Genomic DNA, 23,269 nt, shown 5'->3' with positions numbered 1-23,269 from the left:
TCATGCTTTGGACAGTGAAAGAAGTACTGCCATATGTAAAAAGACTGTCTGAGAGGCAGAGTAAAAGAGAGAGACAGTAGAGAGAAAATTGAACTGGTGTGAGATAGGGATTGCCCTGGTAAAAGGGACAGCATGCTTCGGGTTTGAGAAAGAAGGGCTGCCATGGAGCATTTGCCATGTACAGAGACTGCTTATGAGAGAGAGAAAGTAGGCTGCACTAGTGTGTTTTGGGTGTGTGTGTATGTGTTTGTGTGTAGGAGAGAGCAAGAGGGATTCAAAGTGGAACTTTACTTTCTCAATCAACATTATTTTTAATCATTATGCTGCTTCTGTTAGTAAACAGATAGGAAGGTACTGTATATTATATTTTATGGTTTTTAACCTTTTTTTTTTTTTTTACAGGTCGAAATTATGCCATACATCCCAGGAGTCTTCATGGGCATTTTTTTTCTTTCAACTTAGCTAAGCACTCTTTCCAACCTGAGCTAAGGGCAAATGGATTCAAGGAACTAAATACTACATGAATTATTTGCCTTTACTGAAGATGGCCACGGCTAGAAATTCTTGGGTGTTGTTTTTCAAAGTGACAAAATAAACCATAGAGACAAGAATAGATGAGCATTTGCTTTGAATATTATAAATAAATGAAATAGTGTTTTTGGTTTGTGGTGCTCAGATACAGTAAGGTGCAGTTCAAAGAGAGCCTGTTCTGGTTATAGAGATGTAGCACTGGTATCCTTGTCTTCTGATGTGTATTAGCAATTATAATGAAAGTCTATGGACGGTTCTATAGCTTAGTGTTTGGCGCCATCTAGTGGCCAAATACTGAATGTGAACGTAAATGATTTTTGGCTTTCAAGCATTGAAATATTGACAGGAAGTGACTGTTATTTACATTGGGGAGTTGACCCTTTTACCCAGGATTCCGGGTGACCTACCCATGGACACCCCCTCTTGCACTGCATGCTGGGTAGGATATAAAAGGACTCTAAGCGGCAATCTTGGGTCTCAGAGGGAACGCACCTATGCGGAGGCCTCCCGGAGAAAGCGGCCTACTGCCCCTGCGGAACGCAACCCTGCTCGGTTATGTGAGTGATCTGAAGTGCCAGAGACACAGTGATCGGATTGAGAGGATCCAGAGACACTCGTTTGAGCATCGGAAGACCAGGTCCACCTGATGGAACGGGACGGAGTGACGGAGCTGGCTGATGCAGAAGCAAGCTGCAACCACCGGACCAAAGTCACCATACCAAGTTTCAGATCCAGTTGGTGAGCGGGTTGCTAACCACCATTTTCTAAACCAGTGCACCTAGTCAGACTTATATACAGGCCTCGCTGGGATACTTAGTCCCACGGAGGAGGAATATAGCAACTGACACTAGGCAGGCATAAGGCCTACTTACTGTCACACTTCAAGCATTGTATTATATTTGCAGAAGCAACACTAGGATCATCCTTAATTCAACTTTAACTGCTTTAACCTTGGATTACAAATTTATAAGGAGTTATCATTGCTAGCGAAGATCAGAAGATAAAGACTGAGTACTTTAAGTGAGATCTCACACATAGCTATAAAAGTAGGGGGATCTCCCATATATATATCTATTGTTTGTAACGGTTTTATCAAAGTTCATTGTCCTGTCAATCTATGTTGGATGACAGTACATTTGCTGTAATCACCTATTTACAAATATATATAGTAAAATATACTTTGGTTAAGTACCTCATTGTGTGGAGTATTGTTTTCCCCCAGCAGGTGGAGCCAGTGGATCCCGAGAGGACAATACAGGTATATTGTGATATATTATATTGTACTGTATTGTATTGCACCACAGCTGTGTCAAGGGGACTGAGGCAAGTTAGTGGGGTTTTGTTACTAGAGTGCAGGCCCAAATCAAATCAGCCGCTCCTTCGGGGGTCAGTGCTACAGAGAAAAGGACTTTCCTGGAGAGTTTGCCATGTGTAGAGAGAGAGAGGGAGAGAGAGCGAGCAAGAAATGACATTTAGCCACATTTAAAGCTTCTAATGGGCTCTGGATGCACAGAATTCCATTTCCTCTAAAGAAACTTAACCTGACAGCACCTAAGCACAGGTAAAAGGCTGACTTTGAATGACACTATTAACCTCTTAACACCGGTATCTCCCGGCCCTTTAAGAGGTTTTTGACACCGAGAGGCAGGACGTGGCTTAAGATCAGTTGACCGCCGTGATTGGCTTTCACACAAGGAGTGAGTGGGAGCTTTTGGTTAGGTGATGGTAACTGTGCCAGGCGCACATAGCGTGCGCACTCTCAGCACAGGTGTATTGGGACCAATTCATACAAATATGTGGCCCCTCTGGGCTAAGGACCAGGCACCGAGAGGCCGCAAATTTGTTTACGGTTGGCGCCAAGGGGTTAAGCAATCTATACCTGGATTTTTTAGGTGTTTAGAAATGTCCCTTAAATGCATATAAATGCAGGTTTGACAGTGCCAGTGTGAATGAAGCCAAAAGCCTAGTACACACTATTCGCTTTAACCCAGTGGGTTAAAGGAAAGAAAATGGAAGTGCCTAGCAGGAGATCCTGTACTAACTATCAGTTAGTACAGTGATCTCCTCTGCTGAGATATTGTGATCTGACAGGGGTACACCAGTCAGTCTTTGCAGCCATTGTACGAGAGCGTCGATTGGATGCTGATCGACAGGCCTTTTTCGGTCTTGTCCCTACAACAGAAGCTCTGCCTGGCTACAATAGACATGAGCCCTGTTTTTTATTGAACCAGCCGATACAACCCAATATTCGGCATGTTTTAATGTGATTGCCACATCTTTGGCAAAAAGCTAATCATCAATAATTATTGGTTGAACTAGATGGACATGTGTCTTTTTTCAACCTGACTAATTATGTAACTATGTAATAAGTAGCACATACAAGAAAGAAAGATGGAAGGGTTGGAGAACTAAGCTTATGATGGGGCAGAAAAGATAAAAAGTAGTTTCTGCCCAATTTTTTTAAAACCAGAGTTTAGTGTTACTTAATGTACCGGCAAACTGCTCACCCTGCACACCCAGCCCTGCTGAGCCCCCCAACCCCCCCCCCCCCCCCCCCGTATACTAGTCCCACAGCAGATATGTGGACTGGTAGGACTATAGTTATACCTTTGGATACAGCAATTCACACAACTCTATGTAGACTAAAAGACTATTATTTTATTATTCCATTTTATTTGCTTTCATCTTCAAACAACCTTCCATGTGATATCCCGAAGATATAAAAAAATTTGTTAAGGTATTAAAAACATTGAAAGAATGAGTATACCTTCCCCGAAGTTTTCACCCCTTTCCATAGACTGAAATAAAGGAATACAATGACAATAATCAGGCAGGATGTCAGCTTCCAGCGTGGAAGTCCTAAATCATGGATTCCTTGGCTTTCATGAAGATGCAGAACACCTCGTCTTAAAAACAGAAAGAGGAAAAAAAATTGTTTTTCTTTCAAAAGTATACATTGTAACCCATATACAGTACTCTGCAGTTATTTAATGCAGTGCAAAGTTATTTATTACTGAGATGTGAATTAGTGCTAGATATATAATGTATTCAATGCTTATTTTCAGAGGAGTGATAGAGCAGTGGATTATTATTTATCTTTGCACAGAACATGGCACATCGTCCAGTATGGTAATCATAAAGCATGGTAGCTAAATAGTCATTCAGAAGTAAATTATTAATGGTTTTGTAATGCTTCTACGCTACACTATAACTATTTCAAGTACTGTTTAAAACACTGTAAAGCTGTCGTTACAGACTGCTAATGCTTCCCAAGTGCTCCCAGTAATATATAATCACAGGTTGTACATAGAAACAGTGGTCTTGAAACATTAACACATTTATGGTCTCATTACAGCCCCTTGTGCACTTGTGCACCTGCATTTTCACGCATTTTTTGTTGATGTGTTTAAAGGTCTTGTGCACCTAGACATTTTTACAGGCCTATGGCCTTACAGCATAACATACCCCCATATATGTGGTGCCAGGGAGCCCCAGCTACTCTGTAATTCTGCCAAATGGTCTGAACTGCAGAATACGCTTTACGTCGGTATGCACGTGCAACAGTACTGGCATTTACAGACACAAGTGTATGGTAGAGCTGCATGATTCTGGCCAAAATGAGAATCACGATTTTTTAGCTTAGAATAAAAAGATCACGATTCTTGCAACGTAAAATCTTTCACATTATACAAAAAAAATGGGCTAACTTTACTGGTTAGTTTTGTTTTTTTAATCTATTAAAGTAATTAAAAAAAATTGCATTTGAAATGCCGCTGCACAAATACAGTGTGACAAAGTATTGCAACAACCACCATTTTATTCTCTATGGTGTCTACTAAAAATTATATATAATATATGGGGGTTCTAAGTAATTTTTTAGCAAAAAATAATAATTTTAACGTGAAACCTACAAATGTCAGAAAAAGGTTTAGTGTTTAAGTGGTTAAACTTTTTTCACTTACACACAAAGTCTATTCAATTGACAAATTGTTACAATGATAAAGAATGTTTTGATTCTTGGCAGCCTACCCAGTTTTTATCTTCTTTTTTTTTTGATGGCTGTGGCTTCAGAAAAGCAGAGAGAATTCTTTGCATAGAAAGAATTGTGAAACACTTTAGTCAAGATCGCGATAACGATTCTTGACGATTAATTGTGCAGCTCTAGTGTACGGGTGTATTTTCCAAAACACAAAGCTTGCTTGTTTGGGAAAATTTGTTTGTGTCTGTAAATGAGTGTATACCCACTTACATCATTACCATGCATTGTTCGTTTTCATGCATATTATGACTTTTCATGCATTTTTACTAATGTCTATGGGGCCAAATATGCACATTTTTGCACCAAAAACGATGCACAGAAGAGAAGCTCACAGATGTGAACAGACCCCATAGAAAACAATGGCAATCCTTTTGTCATGTAATGGCACACGTCGACCAACATGCACAAAATTGCAGAGGTGTGACTGTGGATTGGTTATTTTTAGTAAATAAGGCACTCTGGTGCAAATAATAAAGAGTGCATGGGCAGCTAATCATTGCAACTTAGCATTCATAATGTAGAAAAATTGGAGCACTATGCCTTATGCAGATAATATGACCCCTATGATGAGTCAGAGAAGTGATTGATTGGTTTACAGAGATTATCACATTGTCATTCTGTCAACCAGCAATCAGTATTGGAAGGAAGAACAGTATACAGTGGGAGGTTATGGGGACAACAGTTACCAATGAGCTTTTAGGTTTTATTACCAAAGCTTAATTGAACAAGCTGGGGTTAGAAGCTCATTGGTTTCTATGCAGAAGTGAGCCTGATTTTGCAGTTTCCAGCTTTAGTAAATAAACCCCATTGTGTACTTAAAAGTGGGGTACGCCTGTATATCTAATGCCTTGGAAATTCTTTGTACCCTTCTCCTGACTGATACCTTTTAACAATGAGGTCCCTCTGATGCTTTGGAAGCTCTCTGCGGACCATGGCTTTCGCGGTTGGATGTGACTAAGAAAATGTCAAGAAAGACCTAGTAGAACAGCTGAACTTTATTTGGGGTTAATCAAAGGCACTTTAAATTATGGCAGGTGTGTACTGACTCCTATTTAATATGAGTTTGAATGTGATTAGTTAATTTTAAACACCACTACATCCCCAGTTATAAGAGGGTGTGCACACTTATGCAACCACATTATTATTATTATTATTTTACCCCCCCCCCCCCCCTAAAAGATTTCAGTTTGTTTTTCAATTATACAGTTGTACCGTTTAAAGGTTACATTAAAGGTGGAAAAAATCCAGTGGAAAAAACCATTGCAACAAATATGAAGAAAAACACCAACCTTATAGTATCACTGGGAATAAGAGCATGGTTACTAAACAAGTACTGACAAACAAGATAAAGTGGGGTTGATTTACTAAAGGCAAATAGACTATACACTTTGCAATTGCACCATAAAATGAGCAGAAGCTCTACTGACTTCTATCATCCAATCATGTGCAAGCAAAAATGCTGATTTTTTTTTATTATTTTCCTTGCACGTGATTGGGGATACCTGGTATGCCAGGTTGTATGCTCGGATAAGGGTCTGGTATGGATTTTGGGGGACCCCCACGCCACTTTTTTTTTTACATTTTGGCACAGGGTTCCCCTTAAAATCGATACCAGACCTGAAGGGCCTGGTATGGATTTTGAAGTGGACCCCCATGCCATTTGTTATTTATTTTGGCGCAGGGTTCCCCTTAACCACTTCAATACTGTGCTATATAAACTATACTGCCTGCATTGACTGAATATAGAGTATACACTGAATATATAGGCTACACTGTATGCAGAAAAAAAAAAAAAAAAAAAAAATATATATATATATATATATATATATATATATTAAATACACTGCCACTAACTAATCTGCCTGCATAATCTAGCTCAATCTATCTACGTCCACACACTATACACAGCCGCTATGTAAGTAGCCTTATATAGTGTGAGGTGTGGACTTAGTCCCCCTGAGCCATGATTGGCCAAAGGCACCCTGCCTTTGGCCAATTATGGCTCTGTCAGCAGCAAGTCAGGTGCATGCTTTGCCCAATCATCATACAGCAACGCACTGTGATCTCGCAGTGCATTATGGGTCGTTTCGTAGTGCTCGAATGCCCCATATGGTCCCGCGAATGCCCCATATGGTCGGTTTGTTTTAGAACAAACAAACTCCCGATGTTCGAGTCGAACTTATGTTCCCATGAACCGTGGTCTCATCCCTACTAGTGACCCCTTAAAGCGGTTATATGCCTTTAGAAACCCCCCACAAACAAAAAAAACCTGTAAAGCAAACGCATAATGAGCTAGTATGCATCGCATGGAGCCATACAGATGTAGTGATGCCAGCAGACACAGAGTACACAGCCGACACCTCTGCTGCAGACACCATTGAGAGCAGTAGGAGACGTCATTAGTTCTGTGGACAAGACGCTGGCTTATTAGCGAATATTGCTGTTACATAATTTTAACTTTGTAAGTGTACATCCTTGAGGGGATATTGTAATATGAAACAGTTTTTAAAGTTGTTTTTTTTTAAATGGGATTACACTATGTCCACCCCTTCCTGTTTTTACTCGATCTCACTGTGGTTTGGAGCGATTATACAGGAATGAGGAAGAGAGGACTTTCCCATTATAGTGAGACAGATATGCAAGAATAAAAGTGGTTATCTGGTAATAGGCCTTTTCACAAGGAGGTTTCTCTACACAATCCCTCCATATGTTGAGAAGGGAACCTCGAGCCGTGTTGCATCTCCAACAATGTGGGGAGACACTGGGATGATATTTGTGTATTCTGGGGTCCTGTACCACCTGGAGTATATTTTGTATAGATTTTCCTGTGCGTTAATGTTGATTGACTCTTTGTGGATGTGAGTGTGGATTTGCTCACACTCTTCCTTTGACAGGTCTATTGCGAGTTCTTTTTCCCATTGCTGGAAAGTTGCATTTTCTTTGGGATTGCTATCGGAGAACAGTAGAGAATATATGTCCAAAATCAAGTGTCTCTGGGGCCCCGAGCATGTGCAGATCATTTTAAAGGGAGTACGGTCTCTATACCACTTGGAGAGTGGTTTGGAACTATTTAGAAAGTGTCTGATCTTAGCAAAAAAGGGATGGTTTGATCAGGATATTGGGAGGAGAGGTTTTGGAAATTTAAGAGCTTTCTTTATCAAAGAAGGTTTCTGCCCTTAGCGATTTTCTGGTGTGTGGGCTAAGGGGGGTGGGCTTCATTAGCCCTGGAGGAAAGTCTGGGTTTCAGCCAATAGGGTTCAAGGGACCTGGTGAAGAGGCAAGATTCATCCCTTTTTTTATGCAGCCTGAAAGTTCTGTAAGGTTGGACTAATAGGGGGTGTACCACACTTTCATTAGGCAACATGTTAGGTCTTATCCAGGGTAGGTAGCAGATTGTCAGGTGGGAGAATGATTCTTCCAGTCTAATCCAATCTTTAGTGTTTGCATGGACATGCCAATCAACTATTCTAGTCAAGTGGCAAGACCAGTAGTACTTGTAAACATCTGGAAGTCCAATAACGCCTTTCAATTTGGGGATCAATTCGGGGAGTACAGTTCCGTAAGTTTTACAGGGAGCTGGATACCAAGAAAGGTAATAGCGTGGAGATCCCATCCAAAGGGAAAATTAGCCTGACATAGTGTCACAATGGCTGCGGGAAGGGATATGTTTAATGCCCTGAATTTTGAAAGTTGATTTGAAGATTGGAAAACCATTTGAAAAGCGAGAAATCTTTCAGTATGTTGGGTATTGTGGTGATGGGGTCTGTAAGGAATAGTAAGGTATCATCAGCATATGCCGCTAGTTTGTATTCCCAGCCCCTTATTTCAACCCCTTTAATGTCTGAGTTGGCCCTAAGTCTGCGGAGTAGAGGTTCTAGGGTGAACACAAATATGAGTGGGGATAGGGGGCATCCCTGGCGTGTGCTGTTCGATATGGAGAAAGCACCCGACAGGAGACCATTGACTGATTTTTGCTGTTGGGGACGAATATAGAGCAAGGACCTTCCCTCATTTCAGATCTTCACCTCAGATTTACAGCTACTGCACTTTCAGTACACTTGTAGTGCAAAATGGATTTGCCTTTCGTAAATAACCCCCAATATCTTTTATTTTTTGCTATAATCATTACCAAAAAAAAAATGTTTTTCCTCAGTTTAGGTCGATATATATTCTTCTACATATTTTTGGTAAAGAAAAATGCAATAAGCGTATATTGATTGGTTTGCGCAAAAGTTATACAAAATAGGGGATAGATTTATGGCATTTTTTATTATTATTTTTACTTGTTATGATGGTGATTTTTATTGGGACTGCGATATTTCGGCGGACAAACTGGACACTTTTGACACATTCTTGGGACCATTGACAATTATAAAGCGATCAGTGCTATAAAAATGCACTGATTACTGTATAAATGTCACTGGCAGGGAAGGGATTAACACTAGGGGACAATCATGGGGTTAACTGTGTTCCCTAGGTGTGTTCTAACTGCTGGGGGTGGGACTGACTAGGGGAGGAGAGAGATCGGAGTTCGTACTTAGTATGAACACACAATCTCTCTCCTCTCCCCTGAGAGAACCAGGATTTGTGTGTTTACACAAACACAAATACCGGTTCTCTGTCATGAGTGATTGCAGGTCCCCGGCGGTCATCGTTCCCACCGAGCACTCACATCAGCCCTGTGTACATGCTGCGGATGCACGCACACCTCCTACAGCGTCTTACATGGCCAATGTACAGCTATGATGACCCGTCCATGGGAGCCATTCTGCCACAGTATAACTGCGGCTGCCAGTCTGGAATTGGTTAATGAATACACAGCTGCATTTTTTGCCTTTTATTTATGTTTAAAGTTCAGTTTTAATAGTCTCAGCACTGTGTGTTATTGTGTTTAAATACTAGTTCCTTTATATAACAGGTGCTGCATTATCTTCTAATTACATACTCAGACTCCTCTTTCTTCTTTACAGTGCTATACATTAGTTGTATATATACTATTCCCACACTAAAATGCTATGTTTTTTTGACTCACTGAAAACAGTTCCCTGTATGGGTAAAATTCTAATTCAACAGTTATTAAAGTGGACCTGTACTGTAGAAGTTTAGCACAAAAAGAAAAAAAAAAAGCACCCAGCAAAGAACTAGTAACTAGGGATGAGCCGAACACCCCCGGTTCGGTTCGCATACAGAACATGTAAACAGAGCAAAAGTTTGTGCAAACTCTCGAACACCATTAAAGTCTATGGGACTCGAACGTGAGAAATCAAAAGTGCGAATTTTAAAGGCTAATATGCAAGTTATTGCTCTAAAAAGGGTTTGGGGACCCGGGTCCTTCCCCTGGGGACATGCATCAATGCAAAAAAAGTTTTAAAAACTGACGTTTTTTCAGGAGCAGGGATTTTAATGATGCTTAAAGTGGTAAAAATAAATGTGAAATATTCCTTTAAATATCGTACCTGAGGAGTGTCTATAGTATGCCTGTAAAGTGGCGCTTGTTTCCCGTGTTTAGAACAGTCCCTGCACAAAATGACATTCCTAAAGGAATAAAAGTAATTTAAAACTGCTTGCGGCTGTAGTGTAATATTGGGTCCCGGCAATATTGATGAAAATTATTGAGAAAAATAGCATGGGTAGCCCCTCAGCCCATTACCAGGCCCTTTGGGTCTTGTATGGATATTAAGGGGAACCCCACACCCAAATTAAAAAAAGAAAAGGCATGGGCCCCCCAGGCCCTATATACTCTGAACATCAGTATACAGGCGGTCCCAAGAAAGGCAAGGACTGTAGGTTTGTTCTTAAGTTTAATCTGTTTGTATTTTGGAACAGGTACATTTTGTAAGTGTAGCTCCAGCCAAAAAATCTATTTTTTTGGAAAACATAGGGAAGGGTTATCATCACCCCTGTAACATTTGTTTTGCTGTCTGTGCCCCTATTCAGAAGATTTCATCTCACTTTCTGTCCCAATGACAATTGGATTTAGAAAATTTGGGGTTTTTAGGGAAACAAGGATTGGTGATAAAGCATCAGTGGAGAAGACACCTTTTTCCCATATTAACTCTTAAAGGAGGTAGATTTCCTCTCCCTTCCTGTTGTCTCCCTCCGTTTGTAAGTAGGAGTCATTTGTAAGGCGGATGTTTGAAAGTAGGGTCCTGCCCTATATACTTTGCAGAAATTTGAGCCTTAGGTGTTGGTGGTACCAGAACACTGTAAGCCCTCACAGTTACTCTTGGTGGGCAGTGGAACAGGCCTTGCTATGAAATATTATATCAAGAATTGTAATTACCTGCCCCTGTTGAAGAGGGTCAGAAAAATTGGGCCCTTGGTGGTGGTGTAGTGATGTTGCCAGAACACTGTAAGCCCTCACAGTTACTCATGGTGGAAGCAGGAATGGGCCCTGCTGTAAAATATTACAGTAAAAATTGTAATTACACGTCCCTGTTAAACAGGGGTAGAAAAATAATCCTTAGCCACTGGTGGTGGTGCCCAGAACCAAAAAATTTCTTACAAGCTATCAACATGAACATTGAGGAGGAATAGGATAGTCACTCAGCATCAGCATAGGCAGTCTTGAAGGGATCTCACATTCATAAAAAAAAATTATTCAGTTACATCAGCATCAGGTGCTTGGTAGCTGGTGATCTAAGATTGATTCATTTTTATGAAGGTCAGCCGATCAACCGAGTCGGTGGACAGGCGCACTCTGTGATCGGTTACAAAGCCTCCAGCAGCACTGAATGTGCATTCCAAACGAATGCTTAATGCAGGACAGGCCAGTAGCTCAATTGCATACTGTGCAAGCTCTGGCCAGTGATCCATCCTCAAGACCCAGTAACCCAGAGGATTTTCAGTTGGAAAGGTCTTCAAGTCTTATCTTGCCCCTAGATATTGCTGCACCATGTAAATCAGACGCTGGCAATGGTTGCTGGAACCGATCAGATCTTGGGGCTGCGGACTAAAAAATTGTCTGAATGCATCTGTCAGGCGGCTCCTTCTGTGACTGACCGAAGCCTCAGCAAGACGTTATTCAAGACCTGGAATTTGTAACCTCCCGGGCTCTGGAAACGCATTGCACAAACCTTTCTGCAAGGCCTCCCGAAGATGTTTCATCCTCTGCTCCCTCTGCGACGGCTGGATAAGTTCTGCAACCTTACCCTTGTAACTTGGATCAAGGAGGGTTGCCAGCCAGTACTGATCCCTCTCCTTGATACCACGAATCCGAGGGTCCTTTTGCAGGCTTTGCAGGATCAGGGAGGCCATGCAGCGTAGGTTTGCTGAGGCATTCGGTCCAGAGTCCTCTGGGTCTCTAAGGACGACCTGATCCACAGCCACATCCAAACCAACCACATACAAGTCCATGGGTTTCTGGGGACTGTAAACGATCCCTTGAAGACTGCTGCTGATGCTGAGTGCTAGGCTCCACCTCCATGCTGACACAATCCTCCGCCTCCTCCTCTTCTTCCTGTGTGATCGGCGGGTCCGCAGGAACACTGTCTGGATAAAGGGGGCCTTGAGAGGTGAGGAAGTCCTCCTCTTCCTCCCTCAGTTCTGCCTCAAGTGCCCTGTCCATTATTCCACGCAGCGTGTGCTCCAACAGGTAGACAAGAGGTACAGTATCACTGATGCATGCACTGTCACTGCTCACCATCCTCGTGTCCTCCTCAAATGGTGACAGGACAGTGCATGCATCCTTGCTCATGAGCCACTGGCATGGCGATAAAAAGCCAAGCTCCCCTGACCCTGTCCTGGTGCCATAGTCGCACAGGTACTCATTAATGGCCCTCTGTTGCGTGTGCAGCCGCTGAAGCATGGCCAACATTAAGCTCCATCTGGTGGGCATGACACAGATTAGGCGGTTCTTGGGCAGGTTGAATTTCTTTTGGAGGTAAGCCAGCCAAGCACTGGCATTATATGACCTGCGGAAATGCATACAGACTTTCCTGGCCTGCATCAGGAGATCCTGTAAGCCCAGGTACCTGCACAAGGACCACTGCACCACCAAATTAAGGATGTGAGCCAAACAGGGAACATGGATGAAGTGTCCCTGTCGGAGGGTGGAGAGGAGGTTGGTGCCATTGTCGAAAAACCACCATTCCTGCCTGAAGCTGGTGTGCCTGCCCCTTCAAAGCTGACAGAATCTCTGCCCCAGTGTGGCTCCTGTCTCCTAAGCACACCAGCCTAAGCACCGCATTGGCATCTTTTTGCCTGAGTGTTTGCGTAGCCCCTTGAACGCCTACGGAACATTGCTTGTTTCGAGGACAAATCTATAGAGGAAGAGGCCATGGAGGAAGAAGAGGAGGGGGTGGAGGAGAGAGGTGTGTCAGAATCACCACTAGTAGCATTTTGGAGGTGTGGTACAAGCTCCAACAATACTACACCCTGTCCTGCATCCTTCCCAGCTGCCAGCAGGGTCACCTAGTTCGCCATGAAAGATAGGTAACATCCCTGTCCATGCTTGCTGGACCATGAGCCAGCGGTTATATGCAACTTACCGCTAGCAATTTAGCCAAGCTAGCATTCAGCCGCTGGGCATGTGAATGGCTGGGACCAAATTTCTTTTGCTGGTTTAGCAACTGGGGTAGGGAAATGTGCCTGATACAATCGGATGTAGGTGTAGCAATAGCAGATTGCCCACAAGTACTTGGCACACCTAATTCTACACCTTTATTCCTCTCAGTGCAGGTTTCTGAGAGAACTGAAGGTATAGTAGGGTTGGAGATCCCAGCTGATGAGGAGCAAGGAGAAGTCCACATTGTTCTTTGGTGTAGGTTTTTAAGTATGCTTTTCAACAGACTGCATGGGAGTTCAACATATGTCTGGTCAAGCATGTGGTGCCCAAGCGGCTGTTGTTTTGGCCACGCTTGATACGCTTCAGACATATGTTGCAAACAGCAATGGTGCGATCTGCTGCACACGTATCAAAAAATGCCCACAACAAAGAACTTTTGGTAAAACGTGCGGCGTCAGCAGCGCCCTGCACATGCAGAGCTCTGCGTTGTGATGCAGTCGGTTGGCTGCCCTTAAGCTGGCCTCTGGAGGGCATCCTGCCTCATTGGAGATGTTTCTCCTCCTCCTATCAGGCACCCACGTAGAGTCAGTGACCTCATCATGCCCTCCCTCCTTGTCACTGGAGCAAACCTGACAGTATACTGCAGCTGGGGGAACTGCCAGTTTGCTGTGCTTCTTGGGCACCCCCTCTCTCTGGTTTCACGTTACTGCCTTCCTCAATCTGGGTACCATCATCGGAGCCTTCAAAACGCTGCACATCCTCCTGCAGCATGGACCCAACACTGTGGTCAAACAGTTCGGGGGACTCTTCAGGACATGGTGGGGCTAGGGAAGGAGTGACTGAGACGAGGGAAGAGGCCACTTTGGCAGCTGCTTTGGCAGTTAAATACTCTGAGCTTGGGTGACAGAGGATGGGGAGGATGAGGACGGCTTGGTCATCCACTCTACCAACTCTTCTGCATGTTGTGGCTCAAGACGGCCAGCTGCCGAAAAAAAGGACAATCATGCCCCACAGCCACATGCTGAGGATGCACGGTGTCCACGACCAGCAATGTTGGCTGTAGACACAGAGACTGCTTGCCCCTCTTTAGGTGCCTGTGAGCATCTGTCTCTCCTTGTTGGCCTTCCAAACATACTGTATTTGATTTATTTGTAACGTATTTGAATAGGTACAGGAATGGCCTGCAGTGAGATGTAGCTGCTATACACCCTGTTTCCCCGAAAATAAGACCTATCGTGAATGTCGTGATGGCTGCAATATAAGCCCTACCCCCCATATAAGCCCTACCCTGTTTCCCCGAAAATAAGCCCTACCCTGAAAATAAGACCTACAATGACTTTAACTAGGGCTTATTTGGGGCATAGGGCTTATATTGGAGCCATCAACGACAATCATCAATTCAGATAACTGAATCAACTGCCTGCCTGTACTATATTAAGAGGAGAACAACAAGAACGGTCTGCAGTGAGATCTAGCTGCACAGGATACAATACTGAATATACAGAACAGAACAACAGGAACGATATACACCACCGCTCGAAGGCAGGTCCTGGGAACTCAGAGATAATTGCTCCAGGTGAAGGGATCCGGGCACGAGCCACAGCATGCAGATAATGTGGATAATGACAGAACTCTGGTTCCAGCTATGAGTAAGCACTAGCCTTAGTGCGAAACGTGTCAGCTGTTAGCATCTTTCGTGATGTCATTTGCTGTGTCCTAAATATTATTTGAATAAAGCATCGTTTTAGCATCGGAGTGCGGTCGTCATTATCCACAGAACAACATGAACGGTCTGCAGTGAGATCTAGCTGCACAGCATACAGTACTGAATATACTGCAGCTAACAGAATCAACTGCCTGCCTGTAGTATATTAGGAAGAGAACAACAGGAACAGTCTGCAGTGAAATCTAGCTGCACAGGGGTACAGTATTGAATATACTGCAGCTAACTGAATCAACTGCCTGCCTGTAGTATATTAGGGACAGAACAACAGGAATGGTCTGCAGTGAGATCTAGCTGCACAGGATACAGTACTCAATATATACTGCAGCTAACTGAAGAACTGCCTGCCTGTAGTATATTAGGAGAATAACAACAGGAAGGTCTGCAGTAAGATCTAGCTGCACAGGATACAGTACTGAATATACTGCAGCTAACTGAATGAACTGCCTGCCTGTAGTATATTAGGAACAGAATAACAGGAGGGGTCTGCAGCAAGATCTAGCTAAACTGGATACAATATACTGATTATACTGCAGCTAACTGAATGAACTGCCTGCCTGTAGTTTATTAGGAACAGAACAACAGGAATGGTCTGCAGTGAGATCTAGCTGCACAGGATACAGTACTCAATATATACTGCAGCTAACTGAAGAACTGCCTACCTGTAGTATATGAGGAACAGAACAATAGGAACGGTCTGCAGCGAGATCTAGCTGCACAGAATGCAGTACTGAATATACTGCAGCTAACTGAATGAACTGCCTGCCTGTAGTATATTAGGAACAGAACAATAGGAACGGTCTGCAGTGAAATCTAGCTAAACTGGATCAACTGCCTGCCTGAAGTAGATTAGAAACAGTGCAGCATGAAAAGTCTACAGTGAGATCTACCTAACTGAATAAACTGCCTGCTCAAAGTAAATGAAATGACACACTCTCTTTCTCTATCTATCGCTCTATAACGCCAGCAAGACACTACACAGGGTCAACATGCAGGCGGCCTTATATAGTGTGGGGTATGTACTTAACCCCCTGAGCCATAATTGGCCAAAGTCACCCTGCCTTTGGCCAATTATGGCTCTGTTTGCTTACGGCGCTGTGATTGGCCAAAGCATGCAGGTCTTAGGGCATGCTTGGCCAATCATCAGCCAGCGCACCACTGTGATGACGCAGTGCATTATGGGCTGTGATGCGCCACTCAAATTTGGCGCGAAGGCTCATAATATTCGATCTTCGGCAAACAATCGAACAGCCGTTGTTCAGGTCAAACTTACATTCAACTCGAACACGAAGCTCATCCCTACTAGTAACCAGTGTTGCCTATAGGCCCCCTGCAGCTGATCTTTCCCCCAATACTTAATAGCCATACCTTTTTCCACACTGTGCCTGTGTGGAGGCAGCCAATCAATTCCAGGAGGAATTTAAGACTAAAACTAAATCTTTTCAGGCTACTACTTAGGCACAAGTAATAGTTCTAGATGTTCCCTAAAGCATATTTTGACTTTTTGATATCAGGTCCACTTTAAGAAAAGGTACAATCTATGTACCAAAGAGAACTTTCTTTAGTGGCTAATCTATAAAATCTCTGTATTTAATAATTAAATATCTAGTACATAAGTTGTGTATACAACAATTAAGGGAGATCGTTTGTCTATAGGTAAAGTGCAGATAAAAGAAAAGTGGTATTTTAAAGCAGATTTTGCTTTAATACTCACCTTCAGTCTGGAGCTGCCCCTCTGCTGTACTTCTTTTTGGCCACTAGGTGTCCTAGGTCTTCCAATTTGAATGACAGCTAGTATCACTAAACTCATTTTTTCTGGGCCCAGAATGTCATGAACATGCTACTTGGGGCAGCTGCATCATAAATACCAGGCTCAAAGTTTTACTGCACTGTTTCTCCTGTGTCCATGAACAGAAGTTACATTAACAGCAACCATCCAATGACTGGAGAGAACCGATGCAGGACCCGGAAAAAGCATAGGGCAATATGGTGGTGGAATCAAATGGAAGTGTGCCATGATGCTGTGCATCCTTGCACACTATGGTGATAGCTCACCCCAATACAGGGGAATTTAGCACTTCTTTAATATTGAAAAATATATGGATATGCATCTAGAGGAGGGTAAGATCATTGCCCTTTGTCTATTTCATGAAATATAGCTGGAAAAATATATAGCTGGACAGGACATAACTTTAGCAATTCCACCTAGTGGAGTATGGCAGGTATGTAAAAAATACAAAAATAAATGCTGCCAAAACAATATCTGAGTAAATCACTTTTAGGGTCCAATCAACAACATCCATGCTCATTGGGCAGCATTTTTGAATGGAGCACCATGTATGGGGAGTGTCAGACTGCTGAATATCCAGACTGCTGGAGCACCGGACCACTGAGCTCTTTGGCTTGGTATGAAACCTGACAAGTAGAAGATGTTAGGCTTTAATTGAGCTTTGAGCACCTAAGTAGGTATAATTGGATTTTACAAAAACCTAGGAAGCGTTACTATGCAAAGACGGTACATAATTTACACTTGAATGATGATCAGAAATCAGTATCAATAATGTTGGGTTTCCAAAACCCCCTCTAGTAGGCACAGTTAAAGTGGTATTAAACCCCAAAGCAAACATTTATTATATTGTAGCTCATCACACCTTAGATGTGATGGCTGCATTGATTTTATTTTTAGGCTCTCTTTCTTTTACTTTCACCTGGTGATCTGGCCAGTAAGTCTGGTATGTTTAAAAAAAAAAAAAACTGTCCTGCAGATTTAGCAGTTGGAGGGTTGAAACAAACCATTTACGGTATGCTTACAATAATCAGCTTTTATTTATATATGTAAAACCTTCATACCAAAAGGAACAAAACTATTTCTATAACTGCTTAAAAAAGTCTTAGCTGGAGTTCAGGTTCAACTTGTTAATGTGTTTATTTTCTAGTACATCTAACACTCCCCTCCCGCTAGCCTGACAATGCTGCTGCCCAAAGGTGTCTCTGTTGCTTCAAAAAAAACAACAACTTCTCCTGTGCTCAGGTGTCTTGGTCTTTGAAGTGTGATACCGACAGTATAAGATGATAGTGTCAACAAGGTCTTGCAGCCCTCCTTTAGAACATTGGGTGTTCAAATACTGGAGAAAAACAAAACAAAAAAAGGAAGGCGCACTGACCTAGTGCATTACCATAAAAAGAGCTTTATTAAAAACAGAACAAATAGCAAAATGGCTACTCACAAACGAGTATTGATCAAAGACAAAATCAATAAAATTGGATCCATCGCACCGAACATCGACATGTTGATATGTCGATGTTCGGTGGGATGGATCCAATTGTATTGATTTTGCCTTTGATCAATACTCGTTTGTGAGTAGCCATTTTGCTATTTGTTCTGTTTTCAATAAAGCTCTTTTTATGGTAATGCACTAGGTCAGTGCGCCTTCCTTTTTTGTCTCTGTTGCTCCTCCATCCAGATTGCAGGCATCCTAATAAAGAAGGCATATTACTGGCTAGATTACCAAGTGAAAACAAAGGAGAACAGCCTAAAACAAAAGAAAACAAATGCAGCTACCACATCTAATGACTAGAAAGCTGCAATATATTAAATTTTTGTCTTTGAGTTTAACACTGCTTTAAGCCTTGGTTAAGCTCTGAATTTCAAAGATATAGATTATAGCAACATATGAGACCATTACTTCTCACACCAGGGACCTAAATTCCTTCCCAGTGTTGTTTATTATACGTTCTAATAAGCTTCGTCGACATTCTACTAGCAATGCATATTTAAAGCGGAACTTTAGTCATTTTTTCATCTTTCCATCTATTAAATCTGCCCTTGTTGTTTTAACTTTGGATAGTAAAAAAAAAATTCTGCCAGTAAATACCTTATACATCCCACTTCCTGTTTCTTTTTCTGGTAAAATGCCTTTCTCGTGAGAGTTTACCAGGAAGAGAGGGGTGATGAGTCATACGAGGGCCAATGAGAGCTGCAGGGCTGCAGAGCTGGACTTGTGTCTGTGTAAATCCAGAAAGTGAACAGGCAGCAGATTCAGCTGCCCACAGTTAAAATAGTTGCAGCCAGACTTAGTGGAGGGAGATTTCTGCAGCATACTTGGCAAGTACAGAATCACAGTATATATAAAATAATATGCAAAGTAATGGGAGGGAAGCTTCAGAATGGCAAAGATGTTTTCATTATGTGAGCCGACTGTAGTTCCTCTTTAATTGGTCATTGTACATGTATTGTAAATATCAGATTATAAGTACATATTACAAGGGTTTATGTGGAGGTTATCTTTATAACAGAGTTAAAACAATATTAATTTGAGACTACTGCCTAATACCCTGTTAGCTTGAGTCTGAAAAAGGGTTTTGACCAATAAACTTATATATATATATATATATATATATATATATATATATATATATATGTGTGTGTGTGTGTGTGTGTGTTTTTGACCTGTGTCGCATTTTCCAGCACTGTTTTCAGTTCACTAAAAGAGGTTCTCTTAATTGCTCTTTCACTTTGGCAGATACAGCCACAAAACCAACATATTTAGTGGCTATCAAGCCAAAACACCTTTCAGCCAAAAATGAGAAAAAAACATTAATACCTCAAAAGACTTTCTCCACCTTTCTAACTCAGACATGATGGTAAACAAGTGGCAGCTACACATCAAAACCCGACAGCTGCAACATCTGCTGCAAGAGAGGATTAGCACAACAAAAGGATATCGTCTCAGCATGAAAGACCAGATGTCAAACGCAACTACTATAGCTTAGATATAAGGCCCACGATTCCAGTTCCTAAAAATCCACGCATGTAATTTTTTCAAAAATAACACTGGTAAAATGTCTATATTAAACATCCAGATACATACTTATTTTATGCATGTACTTGTGTTCAAATAGGGAAAAAATGTATGGTTAGGTTGTTTTCATCTTTAAATGATCATTATTTTATCATGGGCAGTATTTATTTGATAATTCCCTCTAGCGTTCCCTAGTATTGTTACATTGTATCTCTTGTTAAAAAGATGTATATACAGTACATTCGTTGCTCCTCTGCTCCATCTAGTGGCTGTGATGTGGTGTTTGACTAATGGCCATAATCAAAGGACACTCTCAGAGGAGAAAACTGCCTTCAAAAACATTTATTTTTGAACAATTTACACAGAACAAATGTACAAGCAGATTCAATGGACAAATAGCTGTGTATATATTATATATATATATATATATATATATATATATATATATATGTGTGTGTGCACATTATTTCACAAAGTGTGTACACCCCTCACATTATCATAAATATTTTATTATATCTCTTCATGTGACAACACTGAAAAAAATGACACTTTGCTACAATGTAAAGTAGTGAGTGTACAGCTTGTATAACAGTGTGAATTTGCTGAACCCTCAAAAAAACTCAACACACAGCCATTAATGTCTAAACTGCTGGCAACAAAAGTGAGTACACCCCTAAGTGAAAATGTCCAGATTGGGCCCAATTAGCTATTTTCCCTCCCCAGTGGGGAGGGAACAGCAAATTTACACTGTTATCCAAGCTGTACACTCACTACTTTACATTGTAGCAAAGGCTCATTTCTTCAGTGTTGTCACATGAAAAGATATAATAAAATATTTACAAAAATGTGAGGGGTGTACTCACTTTTGTCAGATACTGTATATATATATATATATATATATATATATATATATATATATATATATATATATATATATATTTTTTTTTTTTTTTTTTTTTTTATTATTATTATTATTTTTAAACAGACCCCATGTGTGATTAACATAGGCAAACTAGCTTTGGTGTTAAAAACATGGAGTAACTGCCTTATATTTTTGAATAAATAAAAGCTTTAGTATATCTTGAAAGGGTATTGTTATTATTTTCTCATCACCTTTACAAAGAAATAGGAATACAGTCAAGGCAGATATTAAATGTCAACAGCTGAAGGTGAACAAGATAAACAGAAGTCAATGGAAAGCAGGAATCTTATGTTGCCCAGAATGGAGAAGTTTGCAGTTTCAGGTCATAAATAAGCAAATTGACATAACGTAAAGGAAAAGGCTCTGCTATGGGCAAAGAGGGATACTAACATTTTATGAGAGAGAAGTTTGTATGCAGCTAATTTGGTAACACAATTTCTGTGGTCACCATGCTAATTTGTCACAGTGTTCATTTGGTTGGGAACCATGCTGACTGGCTGATTATTGGTCTGAGACATTTACTGTAGTTGTCACAAAACTAGTGCACTGCAAATTCTCAGTTGTACCAGCAACATTAATGAACATTTTTACATGACAGGAAACTATTTGGAGAATTTCAAAATACAGAGAATAAATATCATATCTTTTGCCTCATTTTCCTAATGATTTTTACTATACACATAACATCTCTCAGAGAGAATTTTTTTGTCTGCATATTCAGCTTTGAAAGGGCAACTGGCTACCATACAGAACATCATATTGTAATTTTCAAAAGCTTCTTATAGGGTTCTACTTATCTTTACTAAAGTCGTTTCCATGCTTTATAAACCACTGATCCATATTAACTGCATAAATAATAATTTCAATAACACAAAATAACATTAGGCCTCAAACACGTGTGTGTTTAGCCACGTGTTAACCTTATCTTAAAAAAATAAAACTTTAAAAGGTTTTGAATACCTCAGACAGCATTTTTAAAGCTTTCTCGATGTTTTGAAGCACCTTTTAGTTCTACTTCAGCTGTGTACAGATGACAATGGGAATAATGGCTGTAGATTTAAACAGTCCATTGACAGGCTTTAGCGGACTTTATCAATCATACTAATAAGCTTGCTGAAGCCTGATAATACCCATTTACAACTAGCAATACAGTTAGGCCGCGTACACACGCGGGGACTGTTCGTTCAACTTTGTCTGTCAAACAGTTTCAGCGGACAGTCCGCTCAAAATTAGCATGGACGGACTTGCCCACACACGACGAACGAACAGTCCGCTGAAACCGTGCGCGATGACGTGAACGGCACGTACGACGGGACGAAAAATACGACGTCCTATACACTGCAATGCAAACTTTGGCGTGTAAATCCTTTCTGAGCATGCGCGGAACTTAGTTTGACGAACAAGCCTACACACGAGGGGACTGTTCGCTGAAACAGAGTTTCAGCGGACAGTTTTTCGGAATTTCCGAAAAACTTTGTTCAGCAGACTGTCCGCTGAAACTGTCCGCTGAAAGCCCACACACGAGCGGACTGTCCGCCGAAACACTGTTCAGCGGACAAAGTTGAGCGAACAGTCCCCGCGTGTGTACGCGGCCTAAGGATCTTAACTCCACACTCCCAGACTAGAACTAAGAGGTACCTGTTGGTGACTTTGGGAGTAAGGGTCCATTTATACTTTTGCCTTCTTGTGTGTTGTGTCCTACATTACCACGTGTTGTGCTAAGGCAGCCCAGTCATTTAGATTGGATTGGAAATAAAGAAATGGCTGCACACCACAGTAATGATCCAAGATCCTTTATTGGACATCCCAAGTAACAACACAGGACTAGAATGCCTGGTAGATGCATCTACCGGGCATTCTGGTCCTGTGGTGTTACTTGGGATGTCCAATAAAGGATTGTGGATTATCACTGTGGTGTGCAACCATTTATTTTTATTCATTGTCTAAGAAGACAAGCCGGGGTAGGCACCCACCACTTCCAGTAGGCTACTATATCTCACTTGGTGCGGCGAGTCTTTCTTGTTTAGTCATTTAGATTGGGCTGCCAATGCACCAGAATGGACAGAAAAAGTACATGCAGAATTTCCTTTTGACGCAGTGCACCATCATCCAGTAGTGCACTACAACAAATATGCATTGTAGTTGCAACTGCATTGCCTTAGTACATTGGTGTGACATTGAAAATGAATAGCACTGCAACATGCTAATGCTTGCTTTATGCATTACTTTGCAGTGCAACACAAAAGTGATTAAGCCCCACACGTTCCTATTCACTAAAAGCAGCCATTCTACTGCTATTATTGAGATGCCAGCTGTCAAAATGAAACTTTGGGGTTGATTTACCAAGTGCGCTTGGAAGTGCAGTCACTGTAGATCTAAAGGGAAGATCTGAAATGAGGGGAAGCTCTGCTGATTTTATCATCCAATCATGTGCAAGCTAAAATGCTGTTTTTTATTTTCCTTGCATGTCCCTCTCAGTGACTGTACTTTCAAGTGCACTTGCAGTGCAAAGTGGGTTTTCCTTTAGTAAATAACCCCCTTTGTGTTTCAGGAGTCACAGCAGCGGTTACTGTGAAAAATATCTAAATTATGTAAACTATGAGGGAAATTTACTAAAACTGATGCACACAAAATTTGGTACAGATGTGCATAGTAACCAATCAGCTTCTAACTTCAGCCTGTTCAATTAAGCTTTGACAATAAAAGCTGATTGGTTACTCTGTACAGCGTCACCAGATTCTGTGTG

General features: G+C 41.5%; 1 protein-coding gene across 1 annotated transcript in view; it reads right to left on the bottom strand.

Annotated features, from left to right (window-relative positions):
* SLC6A3 (solute carrier family 6 member 3) overlaps nucleotides 1-23,269 on the bottom strand; it is an 80,833-nt gene that overhangs the window by 48,054 nt on the left and 9,510 nt on the right. Inside the window, exon 4 of the mRNA XM_077492014.1 lies at nucleotides 3,299-3,437. Within this exon, the coding sequence (XP_077348140.1) occupies nucleotides 3,299-3,437 (139 nt within the window). The remainder of the gene's footprint in view (nucleotides 1-3,298; nucleotides 3,438-23,269) is intronic.

This window comes from Lithobates pipiens, unplaced genomic scaffold (assembly GCF_037356315.1).
Source record: "Lithobates pipiens isolate NorthernLeopardFrog02 unplaced genomic scaffold, aLitPip1_a1.2 Scaffold_19, whole genome shotgun sequence".
Taxonomy (NCBI): domain Eukaryota; kingdom Metazoa; phylum Chordata; class Amphibia; order Anura; family Ranidae; genus Lithobates; species Lithobates pipiens.
The sequence above is the reverse complement of the archived record's forward strand: the minus strand, read 5'-3'. Positions and strand labels throughout refer to the sequence as shown.